Source organism: Styela clava, chromosome 14 (assembly GCF_964204865.1).
Source record: "Styela clava chromosome 14, kaStyClav1.hap1.2, whole genome shotgun sequence".
NCBI classification, from domain to species: domain Eukaryota; kingdom Metazoa; phylum Chordata; class Ascidiacea; order Stolidobranchia; family Styelidae; genus Styela; species Styela clava.
In genome coordinates, this window is record NC_135263.1 from 3,570,238 (window position 1) to 3,584,695 (window position 14,458).

The 14,458-nt window shown below is 35.8% G+C and overlaps 1 protein-coding gene across 1 annotated transcript; it reads left to right on the forward strand.

Annotated features, from left to right (window-relative positions):
* The first annotated feature begins 354 nt into the window (after positions 1-354).
* Positions 355-5,934, forward strand: LOC120340434 (transmembrane protein 135-like). Its single transcript, XM_078119720.1, has one exon. The coding sequence runs from the start codon at positions 621-623 to the stop codon at positions 2,040-2,042; it is 1,422 nt and encodes a 473-aa protein (XP_077975846.1). The 5' UTR covers positions 355-620; the 3' UTR covers positions 2,043-5,934.
* Positions 5,935-14,458: the final 8,524 nt, after the last annotated feature.

Genomic DNA, 14,458 nt, shown 5'->3' on the forward strand with positions numbered 1-14,458 from the left:
CTGGCAGGTGCATTGACCCGTCACGTTTTGACCTGTATTTAATTTCAATCAAAAAAATGAAATTGAAGAAATATATAAAAAAAAAAGTGTTATCGTTATGCGTTACTATGCCACATAATTTCGAATAGTTTTATATGTATGGGATTAAGCTGTGAAAATTGTAATTTTGATAGCATTTTTTGTTTGGCGCTTGTGACTAGCGAAATCAAGGATTTGCAAATTGTCATAGTAATATAGTAATAACTATAATATTCGTAATTTATGATCATTTATATGTTTTATTTATGTATATGTTACTACAATATTGCTTTATTTTATGAAAACCCAATTAAAAAAAAAAAAATAAAGTGACGAAATAACAGTGACCTTGCCTGCGGCTCGTTTGATTATGGTTCGATCGTGTTGTGTTTACTCTGGGTTGTTTGCGAGCGGGTCGACGCTGTCGCTTGAGATAGCGTGCAATTAATGGATAATTTTTATTAAGTCACCCCCTAAAGGGCTTCGCGTCTCACAACAAAGTTTGGTATTGGAGATTATAGAGCAGCACCGTCAGTGTTAAATTAATATCGGCGATCGTACCGTATACTGTTATAAGAATTACAGAATTGAAAAACAGAAAAATGATAGTTCACAGCAAATTTGTTGTTGGCGAATTCGTGCCTCGAGTTTTGGGTCCTTTCGATGCTGTTGATTATACGTGTTACGAAGCTGGCCATACTTGGGATAGTTCCTGCGTTTCGACATGGATTGGGATTTTTCGTGGTGGTATGATCTATTCACTGAAACTTTATACAACTTTTTACCTTCTGGGAGCTGTATGGAAACTTATGAGTAAGGAAACAGACAAGAAAAAGCTTGCAAAAAACATCTTTCTGAGTATACTACGTTCGTCAGTTTTCCTTGCATCGAATGCAGCAAGTTTTATATTTTTCATCTGTGCATACAGGAAAATATTTGGAAAGTTTCATGGAGTATTTGCAGCTATTGCAGGATTTGCTTCATCATTTTTCAGCTTAATGCTAGAAAAGAAGTCCAGGAGAGGATTGCTTGCTATTTATGTAATGAACCATGCAATTGAATCTGTGTTCAATATGGCAGTTTCAAGGGGCTATGTAACTCCAATCAAAAATGGACAAATGTATTTATTTGCATTAACAAACCTCGCTTATATGAGTTTATTCAGAGGTTCAAGCTTGCCCCCATACATCCAGAACTTGTTTGAAAAAGTATTAGGCAGTGAGGAATCAAAGATACCTAGAGCTGCAGTAAACCAACGGCAGAATCAAGTTGTAAATCCTCAAAGTCAGATGCAACAAAGTTTAATGAAAGCTTATAAATATCTGATGAATTTGTTGAACGCTGTTGGCCCTCGTGTCCCAGCTTGCCAGCATCAAGATAGTTGTTCAGCCTATATGGCAAAAAGTGCAATTAAGTATTTTTCCATTGGATATGTACTTCAAGTTTTACTGAATTATCGTAATATCTTTAGAGCGTTCGTACAGAGAAAGGCATCACTTTTGGTAAAAAGCCTTTCGAATTTTCAATTGGCTAAATTTATGTGTGCATATGTCTCTCTGTTCAGAATTTTAAATTGCTTGTTAAGATGGCTTTTTGGGAGAGACCACCCAGAAATATTTGGAGGAATTGCAGGATTTTTTGCCGGTTTAAGCTCAAAGTTTTTCCCAAATATTTCCATCACCATGTATGCATTTGCGAAGCTTCTTGATATATTTTGTATGAAGGCTGTTGCTCATAACTGGCTTCCATATTTCCCTAATTTTGACATACTTGTGTATAGTTTAAGTCTGGGTGTCCTTTTTCACGATGCTCTGTTTGAGCCCCAGAATATTAGACCGTCATATTGGTCCTTTTTAAAAGGTCTCAGTGGCAACCATTTCCCATTGATATTCAGGAAATTACTCGATAAATATGGCACAAAGGCTTCAAAATTTTATCCCAATTTTGTGCCAAATTTGGACCCAAAAAATGTAAAAACGGCTGAGGTGAAACAAATATTATTACTTCACGGGAAATGGCCATAAATATCAAGAAATGCCACAATTGCAAAATGATTTATTTAATTAAGCACTGCATAGCTTAGAAATAAAAACCATTGCGCATCGATTACTAATTCTATACTCAAAATAGTTTATGGGCACCCTAATTAAGTATTATTAAAAAACAGTGCTTCACAACTTTTTAAAATACATTCCTCTCTTCACCTATTTTCCAACCCTATATTCACTATGCATTAAAATTATGTCTTATTTGTTGTTTAACTTCATCATTGGCTAGTAATATGCACAACTCGGACTCTGGCTTTTGTAAGGTTTGAATAGCTGTAATGTGTGTATAAATATGTCTTACAACAAGAGAGCTATGCTCAAATATATGGACACGTAGCGCCACGTCATAGCGAAAAAAAAAAAAGTAATAACCTTCTGGAGAAAAATTTTATCTTTAACCACTGAAAATATCAATTGGTCCAGTATTCGAAGAGAAAAGCGATTTTTTAAAAATGGAGACGGAGACAAATAACAATAACAACAAAATTTTGAAACGATCGTTATGGCCACTAAACGTGTCCAATAATACCAATTGGTTGAAATATATTGAAATACAAGCAACTACAAAGTGAAATATGCCCTACAAAAAAAATCCTCCCTGATTATTACTTTGTGTGATTGTTCAAGTATATCCCCGACTCCAATGTGACCAAAGTTTATTATTGTATCCCAGTGTGGCGTATTATCGAAGGTGGCCAAATTCTTTTGTTGTTTTTTGGATTGGCAGTAGACCATCTAGCACTGACATGGGTAAATTACGGCCCGTTTGGTAATTCAGTCTGATCTGCCGCAACCAAACTAAAACAAAATTTCGATGTTTCAGCTAAAAAATAGCTCAAGTAATTTGTTGAGATTGTGACCGAATTAAATTTTGGCGCAAGGTTTATTGTATTCCACTTTTGCTTTGTAACGCTGTAAATATTGTTCATAAAAATTTAACTTTTTATGTCACACTCGCTTGTCCCGCCAGTCTAGGTGGGTAAAATTTTTGGCCCCTGGTCTCCCCCACCCCTGATCTAGCTCATATTTCAGTCTTCTTCAATAAAGTGTGTGAAATGTAATAGTTAACCTGTTTAATGTTCATCGGCAATTGATTGTGAACAATGCATCCCCACATGATCATATAGTTTCAAAACCTCTTGGCATTTCAGTGATTGCCTCCAACTTTAAACGACAAATACTCAATAAATCTCTCTCATATTTACTGTAGAACTCAATAAATTTTGGGCTTTTCCAAGCTTTTAGAATTGAATTTGATCCCGAGTCCTCACATATGTTTTTGAAATTATTTTTCAGAATATTTGTGCGCTCAAATGATAACTATACCAATTTTTTTTCTAGTTTCTGGTCATTTTATGCAATTCATATTGATTTTTTTCAGTATATTCATATGCTATTTGAGTTTGGTAGCAGTATGGTACTACATATATGCTTGTGTCCATAAAGGTTAGATTAATATATGCTTTATAGTTTATACTATAGTGTGATGTCTGCCTCCTTATTTCACTTACCATTCCAATTTAAGTAATTTCTAAGGCAATTTGTACAAATTAAGTATTTCTCTCTGAATTGAATGTAAGGAAGAAGTAATTTCCATTAGGGTTTCGAAATGCAGCCGTAAACCTCCTGCTATAGTACTAGCCTAATGTCTTTGTCTTATTAATTTTCCACCCTTACTTGTGAGTGGGTTATTGTGGCCTTGTTTGAAGAAATTCCCATAAAAAAGTAGTTTCATATTTGATGAAATCAGTTTTGGGATCAACTGAAGAATCTCCCCTTACCCCCCGACCCGCCTGGGGAGAAGATTCTTCAGTTGGACTCACCTGGGGGGTCTTCATTTGATTCCGTTTCCCAACTTAAGAATATCCACCTCCCCTGACCCACCTGAGTCGATAATACCAGTTGATCCTTCATTTGACTTGGACTAATTATTTGGCAGGGTTAGACGGGATGAAGATTCTACAACTGGTCTTAATTGGAGTGGAGATTCCACAGTTGGGTACTCTGTGGGGAGATTCTTCAGTTGATCTCAGTTTTATTTAATATTTAATATTCATCTTGGCATCAATTCAGAGCATAACATAGTATAACATTTCAAATTTGGATTTGCATGTTTCCTAAAACAAATAACTGGTTAAATAATCGACATGGACTGGTAACCGGACGAGAGGCTATGGTTTACCATATGGTCAAGCCGTCTTATTGGCTTTCCTCTCCCCCAGGGATAAATATGTAAATCCTAGCCTATCCTACAATGTAGTTTTTAGATTACGTCGAACCTGATATTTTTTTTAAACCTGATCTGTAAACTAGTATTGCCTCATTCTTAAACAAACCTATAATATTGTGATTACTTTATTAGCATTGTGTTTCATTTTGTGTCCTATTCCAGTGTTCGTCATTTTGAATTAATTTTTACTGCATCCATGCATTTGAAACGTTACATTGTATTCTTATTTATTTTCCTGACAGTGAAATGATATGAAATCTTCACTAAAGTTATCTTTACTCAAGCCATGTCTGCCAAAAAAAATAACTGGCTAACTAATCTGATATATCTGGTAACCGAGCCAGACGCTGTGGTTCGCCACACGATTAAGTCGATTCATAGTTTTCCTCTCCCCAGAGATAAATATGTAAATCCTAAATTATTCGACAAAAACAGTTTTATGTAAAACAGTAATATTTTACATAAAAATCGTAATTTTGGCTTTCCGATTTAAAGCATATTGGAACTGTTTTTAAGCTAGGTTCTTTTGACATCCCTGATATATTATTGATTTTAAATAAATAATTTTAGTATCTAATAAATCTATCTGAATGGTTTGAAATAGGGCTGGGCATTTTGAATTGAATAGTACCGTGTGTCATTCGAACGTCAGATTGATAGATTACATCTTTTCACTAATTTAGGGTCTGGAGGACCCAATACAACAAAACAGTCAATACAACTACATATCTCCCAAGTATTCGAGATTCGTTCAATTTTGAAATCATCAGATATTCGAAATGCCCAGCCCTAGTTTGATCACACATTTTTTGTAATTTACAAGATTTTCAACAATTTTTCTCTCAACAAAGCAAACATGACTGTGATACTGATCAGTGTCAAGTCAAAGACTCTAACTCAGGGGTGTGCAATCTTTAATACAGTAGGGCCAGATACAAATAACTGGGTGAAACCGCGGGCCGCACCTTTATTCAAAATAGACATTCTAGTAGTTGCAAGCACAAAAATTTTCGTTATTGATCTGATGACATAGGTCATTCGCTTCATACATACTAGTTGTTAGGGCATTGTAACGTCATGGACATAGATAATAAATTAGACCCAGGCTTTGCAACGCAGTGGATTAAAATCACTTGCATGTACCGGATTAAACTGAAATAAAACTAGTTTTGCGGGCCACACACCATTCAAAACTGGCACTTCTCCACGGGCCGCATAATTATTCCTTGTGGGCCTCATTAGGGCCGCAGGTTGCACAACCCTGCTCCAACTAAACCTCAAGTCACAGCTTATTTCCTTCTAGTCAAATACTAAGTTAAGTCTCGCCGTTGATGGCAAGGCCTGGTCATTCTATTCAGATCAAGGGTTCTCAAAATTTTGGTGTTGGCCTAACTTGCTAGCTTTGCAATTTTGTGAATATACTCAGCTTTAGACTATTGGCAAATAAATACTCTTATGTATGGGCTGCTATATTTCTTGCTGGGAATATATCACATTTCCAAGAATGATCATATTGCTTCTAATTATCTCCCTTTTTTCACTGTTGATTCATTTTAATTTTGTTGATATACTCACTGATGTTATTTTATATATTTGGATGATATTACTCTTATGCAATGAAAACGTTTGAGTGCTGTATATCCAGAATTTGAAGGTATTAGTCCAGTGGCTCTCAACCTTTTTTCTTTCGTGGACCACTTGCGTTGCACAAAAAATTCTTTGGCCCATCAACTTTTTCATGCAGTGGAAAAACGAAACATTCTTTTCACAAAGATAGACACCTCCACTCCCATGCTACAATGAAAATTACCATTTAGTAGGAAAAAACTGCTTCATTCATTACTATTACAATCTAATTTATCAATAAGTCTAGGGCAGTGGTTCCCAACCGATGGGAAATTTCCCACTGGTGGGAAATAAAATGCTCTTAAAATTTACGCACAACACAATTGTTAAATATTACATAATGAAAATCACAATATATGCCATGAAGCGGAAAAAGATCCCCATTCAATTAATCGAAACTTTAGTAAAATATCACGTTGTTGGCCATGATATTTTGATCGTGCTACTTAACTCATTTTGATCTTTGGTCGGTCGATAACACCCTCGCAGACATGTCTGGGAAGAGCACCAATGCTTTAAACGTTACGCAAGAAGATTTTCGTTGCAGAGCCGCAAAAGAGAACAGTTTTTATTCAAATTTCTCAGAGATATTGGGTAGGCACGCGCTCTGATGAACAAATATTTGTTCGACCCGTCCTTCCATCTCGCTAAATTGTTGATAAAAGGTAATGGCTTATGTAAAAATAAAGAAAGATTTTAGTCATCTCGGCTACTTTTCACGGTTCTATGTAGCCCCATCAAATGAGGTAATGGGAAATAAAAACTTGGCCTAAATCAAAAGTGGGAAATTGAGATAAAAAGGTTGGGAAACCCTGATCTAGGGCCATGGTTCGACATATCATTAAGCCGCCTTATCGACTTTTCTCCCCTCCCGGGCCAATCTGTAAATTTTATATTTGTAAAATTAATGAAAATATTATTTTCACAGCAATTATGTCAAACGAGATACGCCGCCCATCCTACCGTGTTTCTCAGAAAATAAGACCTAGCATGAATTTTAAAAATTATTTTGATATAAACCGACTCCTTTAAAAGTAAGATCTCTAGTCGATAGCGCAAACTTTTTCTTGATCTAGTCGGTAGCAGGAAATCTTCCTTACTCGTTTTAAAGGGTCAATAATTTATATTTAGCAGTTACTTCAAATAAAAACGTGTTATTCATAAGTAAATGGATATCGGTTTTCATATGTTGTATATTTTCAAAAGGTCTGTAGGCTAGGCTGTGTCCAAGGCGCACAAAACTTTCTATAACGAAAAAATAATTCAATCAAATTTAAATCGACCGGTCGATTGCCACGTCTCAAGTAGTCGATCGCGTCTGATGTTGAGTAAATGTAATAACATACCCCCAAAAATTGCCTTGAACCAGTTTCCCACAGTGCCTGTTGTGTGTTTTGAAACAGGAGGATTTATAGTATTGTGCGTGCGCAAAATACGATATACACATGCAGTAATTGGGTATGGACAACTCCGATAAAGCATATCATTACGTAACAAATATAAGTTTCACCACTGTTAAGTTTTAGAAATGAACTTGCCGAAAATTGTGTGTTTTGGCTGGCAAACGATCCTACAACAAATTCTCCACTGCGCGGAAATTATTTTCTTGTTTCAAAAGAGTATTGTGATAAATTTTATTTGTAACCGTTGCGGTGGCACTAGATTCTACTAGAATGCCCAATTCTTTCAAATTACAAGCGAGCAACGAATCGGACTTAAGAAAATTGTAAACTAGATACTGAATTTAAAGCAGTCATGTAACATTTAATGTTTGAAAATATTCATTATTCACTGTTTAGATAATACATGGATACATTTCTAGGTTTTTAGAGAAATTGAAAACACTTGCGGCCAGAAATTAGACAGGTCCTGGATCTGGAATGTACGATTTAAATAAATCTAAAATAAATGATGAAACATATACCCTGGGCACAATTACATAATCATATTGAATAAAACATAAAAAATACTATTTTTGTCGCAATTTCATTGAGAATGCGCACACAGAGCCGAACTTATTGACAGCGGTGGAATTTTTGTATGTGTGTGTGCAGTTATCTGCGTATTCAGTATTTATTCATTTTTGTTTATGACCTCATTGTCGATCGAGAGCTATTTTGAAGATTTATTCGATCGCGGTCGAAAGCAGGTTGGCCACCCCTGATATACAATAGGGCTTTATTGTGAAGTGATCATAAATCCAGCAACAGAGCTGAAACTCTTGTAACTCATTTTTGATTTATCTGGGCTGGGATATATACGATTTAGGTCAGCGGTTCCCAAAAGTTGCTAAGTGCGCCCCGAAAATTAACGGAATTGTATTAAGCCTAACTAAAATTGGAATACCGGTAAAAATTTTACATATTGTATTTATTATAAATGTTTTGTCGTTTTTTTTATTATAAATGCTTTGTATACGAATCAGTAAATTCATTTTATCTTTCTATGTCGTTTACGTTCTGTTACGTTATTGTTAGGTCACAATCACGATATGGAAACCTACTATAGTACTTGTTACAATTTGCGCATCGCTGAAAAAATAGGAGCAGGAGTGTGCAACAGTCGGCCCGCCAAACCGTTTAGTGTGGCCCTTGCTAACACTATGATTTTTTCACACCATGCTTAAAATCCTAATCCGACAGTTTATGTTTAAAAAAAATAAAAAATGCGTTACGTATTTTGTTATTGTCGCTGGGTTAAATGTTCCGCCGTTATCTCAATACTAGGGCTGGTCATTTTCGAATACCTGATGATTTCAGAATCGAATCGAATACTTGAGATTTAAAATTGTATGTAACTTTCTTATTGTATTAGACCCGCCAGACACATAAATTACTGAAAACATAGAATACATTGCTGAGGGTTCACACTTAATAAAAAAAAAAACGTTTTCATCAATAACCCACGACAGAAAAGGGTCAAAAATATGTCAGAATTGCGCTGCAAAAATAGGGCTTCCATAAAATAAATTTTGAAATTTACCTCAACCACCGGTGAAAAAAAAAGGTGGCGGCAATTTGAAATTTTGCTTTGAACCGATTTGAATAATTTACTAATCGATTCGAATATTCGATTCGAAATGGCCAGCCCTACTCAACACCTTTATTATTGCGAAGCTAAGCGCTATCCGCCTCCTCGTTTCTTGTCTTCCCAGACAATTTATTTAGTTGCTTCAAGAGAAACGTGTCGAACCCCTATGTTATTCTGCACGACTCCATCGAACTTCGGCGTTTTGAACAGTTAAAACCAGGGGCGCAACTAAAACTTAATAAGCGGGAACACGAATTGCAAAAAGCGACCTATTAACTCATATTGACAAATGGGCATTGGACTAAGTGCCTTTTTTGTTGACATATTTCTCAAAAATCTCCTCGGAATTCAATTGCCTTTCGGACTAACTTGCAACCACCGTGATTAATTATTCATACACTTTGTCAAAATAACCATTGCTATATCACAATGTCGTAGGTGGTAGGCAGAAAGATGCTTTGTGTTGTACAACTTGTGTGGATGGAAAGGGGATAGCCCACAAATGCAACTTTGGAGATCCGAAAGCTGAAACAACACTTCGAGCACGGTAGTGTCTCTCGGTATTTCTTTATCGAATTTTAAATATTCATCATGCCGAACCCCAGGGGTTCGATCGAACCCAGATTAAAGAAACATTGGGGGAAAGGGAAAAATTACCCCGCAAAACACAGGCCGCCAGTGTGAAATCAATGTTCGCATTGAACGGCACATGAAATAGCAATATCAATTATTTTATCATCTGTTACGCTGATTATGTAGTCGAATTGAACATATACTTATGGCATATAGGCCGCGAGCTAAGACCATTTATCTTTCAGTTTCGTAGCGCACATAAGGTAACTACCTGAAAATGATTTTAAAATGTTCCTTAGAAATTTAGCAACAAATATTGCCTTGTTCACACTTACAAAAGTTGCACGTTTTACAGAAAAGACGCTTTTACTACAATAAATATGTGTTACCATCTGTCCTATTTTCTCTGCTTTTCCGATATCATGGCCCAATGAACGCAGACTTCTGCATGACGTAACAATCAAATTAGTCAGCTGTAGGTGAATCCCCAGTGGTCGGATGAATATCAGATGTACTACTACTGCTCGCTTTTGCGTTGAGTAGCCTTTCCATAGTTTTTTTCAGTTATTAAACACTTGTATATCTTTACCATAAATAGCAATTTTAGTTGAGCACTAGCTCATAAGACGTTGTTAAAATAGGTACGGTGCGGTAACTCCAAGGAAGGCTAGACCTAGAATAATATATCACATACAACGATATTTTCTGGTAGGCTTGCACGTAATTGACAAAAATCAATTCCGTAATTACGGCAAAATCAATTACGTAATGACCCCGTAATTGCGATATTTTTCCACGCATTTAAACCTATCATAACAACCAATTGAATCCACTTCTTTTCCGAATGGGACATTGAAGTTGGGTTTTCAAATTCTTGGCAGTACTACACGCCGTCGACAGATGTTAAAGACAACTATCAAGGAGTGAATTCAAATAAATTTTATTCTGATTTTTATCTTTTGTGTTAGCTTTGGTTTTCCTTTATCACCTTCGCAAATTAACCGTCCCATTTTTATGCGATCAATTTTATTTTATCATTACCGACACTGGTATACGGATATTTATGGAAACGATAGTTTTTTAAAACCACCTTAATACTGAATAAAAATTACGGGTTTCTAATTTATTAACCAACGACGAGCGTATTCACTCGTTTGATTATACTTGCGATTTCCTCGCGACGAAGACTTGTATTTGCAGCGTCTTCTGCATTATCCGACATTACTGCCTTGTTAAGCATTTTATAATAATAATTATTGATGTCGACTCATTGACGATATTCTGATTACCATGCTTCATTTTACATTTAATCATCTCGCGGACTGAATGTTTATAACATTATTTGCGATAAATTTAGATCAAATATTATTTATTTGAGTATAATTTAAATATCGAACTTATATGATATGCCTTCTCCGAAAATACAAAAGTTATATCGCAAAACAATGCATTTTGTGACATTTATTTTACGCTCACGACATTTATTTGCTAACTCAAGTCGGCGATCCTATCGGCCAAGATTGACACAAGTTTGGTCGAGTGCCGGTGGTATTCAAGTCGACGATAAATCAAAATAAGTTGGCGCATTTGGTAAGACAGTTAATCATATATGGCCGAAATATTGAGAGGAATTGTGAAAAACATCATGCGGACTGATATATAACATCATCCGGACTGATATATAACGATAAAACCGTTAACAGAACATCAAGATTTTGTAATAGAAAATGGATCTCGCACAGAATAAACACACTGGCTCATATTTGATTATATATGATAGCAGTTAAATTTTTTGCGGTCCGCGAGGAATCCGTCGTTTTGCTGTTTCTCTGCCGTCTCAATCGCTTCACCGATGCCGAGAAGACGAAGTTGCGTTGGTTAATTACGCAATCTCTCTTTTGTCGTCATATTGCTATTTGATAAGCGCGACATTAATTATCAGGCGAGGTATTGGCGCGAGTGATCAATCGCTCTTTTCGCTTATTTGGTTCCAATTCGTCGCGAAAGCTCTTCGTTAAATTTCACAAGATCGTCGTGTTGAAAGGTTATGGATATTTTCCTGTTTATACCCCAAGTCTGAAATAAAACAGCCAAAAACAGTATGAGATTCCATGTTCATATATCAAGTGTTGATATTAACAATAAAGAATGGTTAAGCATTGCTAATCCACACTTGGTGGAGAATTCCCACTATTTAAACGCGTGACTATAAAATAGAATAAAATAGAAACGGAACATATATACCATAAGTAACGGAAAACTGGAACAAGTAAATAATAAATAAAAGTAAAATGGATACAAATGTTTGATAGACCATGTTTGAAAGATTGATCTCCTGCGTTCATTAGTCATTTCACCCGAAGAAGTTGAAACCGGGCGTGTTAGCGTCCATCGGTCTTAACACAATTCTTCCCCCTATCTACGGTTATTATGTACATTGGCCATGGCCAAGCTAGATAAGATGCGAGAGAAGTTGAAACCAGGTGTGTTGGCGTCAATCGGTCTCAACGCAATTCTATCCCTTATCTACGGTTAAGTTACGGGAGAAGTTAAAACCAGGTGTGTTGGCGTCAAACGGCCCTACTCAGTTCTTCCCCCTTAACTACGTTAATAATTTACATTGGCCATGCCAGAGAAGTTGATAATAGGTTAGTGAATGGCAACGCGTCATGCCCTCCTTCACCTACGTAGCAAGAAAGGTAAAAGAGAGAAAAACGGCTGCGAATACCGGAACTCTAACTTCTACTTGTTGAGCTTTCATTTTTCGCAATCGACGAAATTGACTGCTTTGAAGAAAGCTCGTTTCAATGCAATAATTACGACTTTACGTAATTCGTAACTTCCCTTCCGTAACTCAAAATAATTACGTAATTACGTAAATCCGTAAATTACGTGCAAGCCTATTTTCTGGCTTGCATGAAATGTTTATGATTAATTTAATGACTCTTCTTGACTATTCAGCAGACTTATACTACTATATAGGCCACAGCATATTTGGAAATAGAAATTAATGGCTGTTTCTGTAATGCACGGTTGTGTGAATAAGAAGAAAATAATCAATTTTACTAATGTCGGTTGGTCTAAATCTGAATTCATAGAGTCGACAAGAAAGGATAAGTTATGCCGGAGTGGAAGGAAAAGTAGCATTGGAAACGATTGAGAGGTGAGAAATCAAGTTGTAGACAGACAGTTGATGTTTTAAAATATAGTCTATAGTCCATACTCATACTGTCATAGGGCATTTCAGACTGTCATAGGGCATTTCAGACTGTGATATATCAAAATTTAGTGTAGATATAGTCTAGTAATGATATGCAAACACTGCTGGACTGTAGTACATGCAATGAGCATATATACGCTCATTGAGTACATCAGATTAAATGGATTATGTATTCAAGGTATTAGTTAGTATTTAGTTGTATTTTTACACTCATGCTGTTCCAAATATGATTTTCTTCTTAATTTTAGATACTGTACTACAAAAGAAAACGGCAATGTTCCACCAATGACATTAAACAACATGATGCGCAACTCCGGCATTTTTGTCCGAAGATCGTATTCGATAGCACGCTCCAATGCACATACTTGACGAGACGAAAACGAGCGGATGTGTGCTGCTTTCAAGGCGTAGCACGAATGGTGTTCGTGCCTGCTTTGGCAGTTGTTGTCGATTTTAATGATATTTTGGAAAGTTAAGGTAAAAAGAAATCGGAAAAAGGTAAGGTAAATACTATTGTTGTATATCACACCCGGGCATCGCACTGTTAAGTACATGTGGGAAAGTCAGCCTTTGTCAAATACTACGATGTTATTAATTCAGTACGGTACGTGGTTGCCCATTTGCCGAAATTACATATTTACTTACCCCTTATGGTTTCAAATAGTTCATGCACCTCCAGTTAGATTTTTTTAATCAGTGAGGATATATACTCATTGTTGATTGCTGCTCATTGTAACATACTATTGCGCATTCACTTTTATTTGCGTATTGAATCAAAGTGTTAACAAGTTCACCTAACATTTCACTCATACCGGTCTATATTGTATAGTCTGATCTCTCATGTATTTGGAGCCACGAATGCTTGTAATTTTCTGACTAAACCCTTTTATTAGTTGGTTTATATACCAAATTCAGTAAAATATTTTTTACATAAAACATGAGATATTGGATTTATTAGCTTTTCCATTCTAAATCATATAGACTGCTTTATTTATTCTTAACGAAAATTAATAAATCCTCTCTTTCTTCAGATGTGAAAGTTGTGGACAAACCTGTCTAAGCATTGTAAGACTCTTGCAGCACAAGAGGCAATAGCAAGGGGAGATATCAGAAGTCTGGCGACATATCAGTGACATGCAAAGACATTTGACCCTCCGGTAGAGTTGTGTATGGCCCCTACATCCTGCAGGGCTTGAGGAAAATAACTAAAAATTGCAAAGCGTAAAATTACATACTCGGTCTTATTTGTAAAAAGGCACAAAACACGCCAGACATACTTAAAACAGCTTTGGAAAATGAGGATTACGGGTAACTCACTGCACCTGTGTTATATTTGGTTCATCAACTTTTGGTAGTACTATAGAAGAAATTCCGGAAGGGGTATAATCATCATTCATGATAAAATACTATCATATATTTTTTGGACAACTTCAATCTAGACCAGAGATCTCAAACTCGCGGCCCCAGAGAACTTCCAGTGCGGCCCTCGAACGCTTAACAATAATTGTAATAGTATTTTGGAAGTTTTTTTTTATCTAAATGTAATAGATTTTTCAAACCTTTTAAAGTGAAATTGATTATTCACACAGAAAACAATTTACTGAAAGTAGTTTTGGAATATTAATTTTTTATGTCCACATTTTGACCCAATTAAGAATACACATCAAGCTTGCAAAAGAATACTTGAATAAACACTTGAGTGATTAAATTAAA

Coding starts and splice junctions, on each gene's coding strand:
- LOC120340434 (XM_078119720.1), top strand. CDS start 621: ATGATAGTTCACAGCAAATTTGTTGTTGGCGAATTCGTGCCTCGAGTT.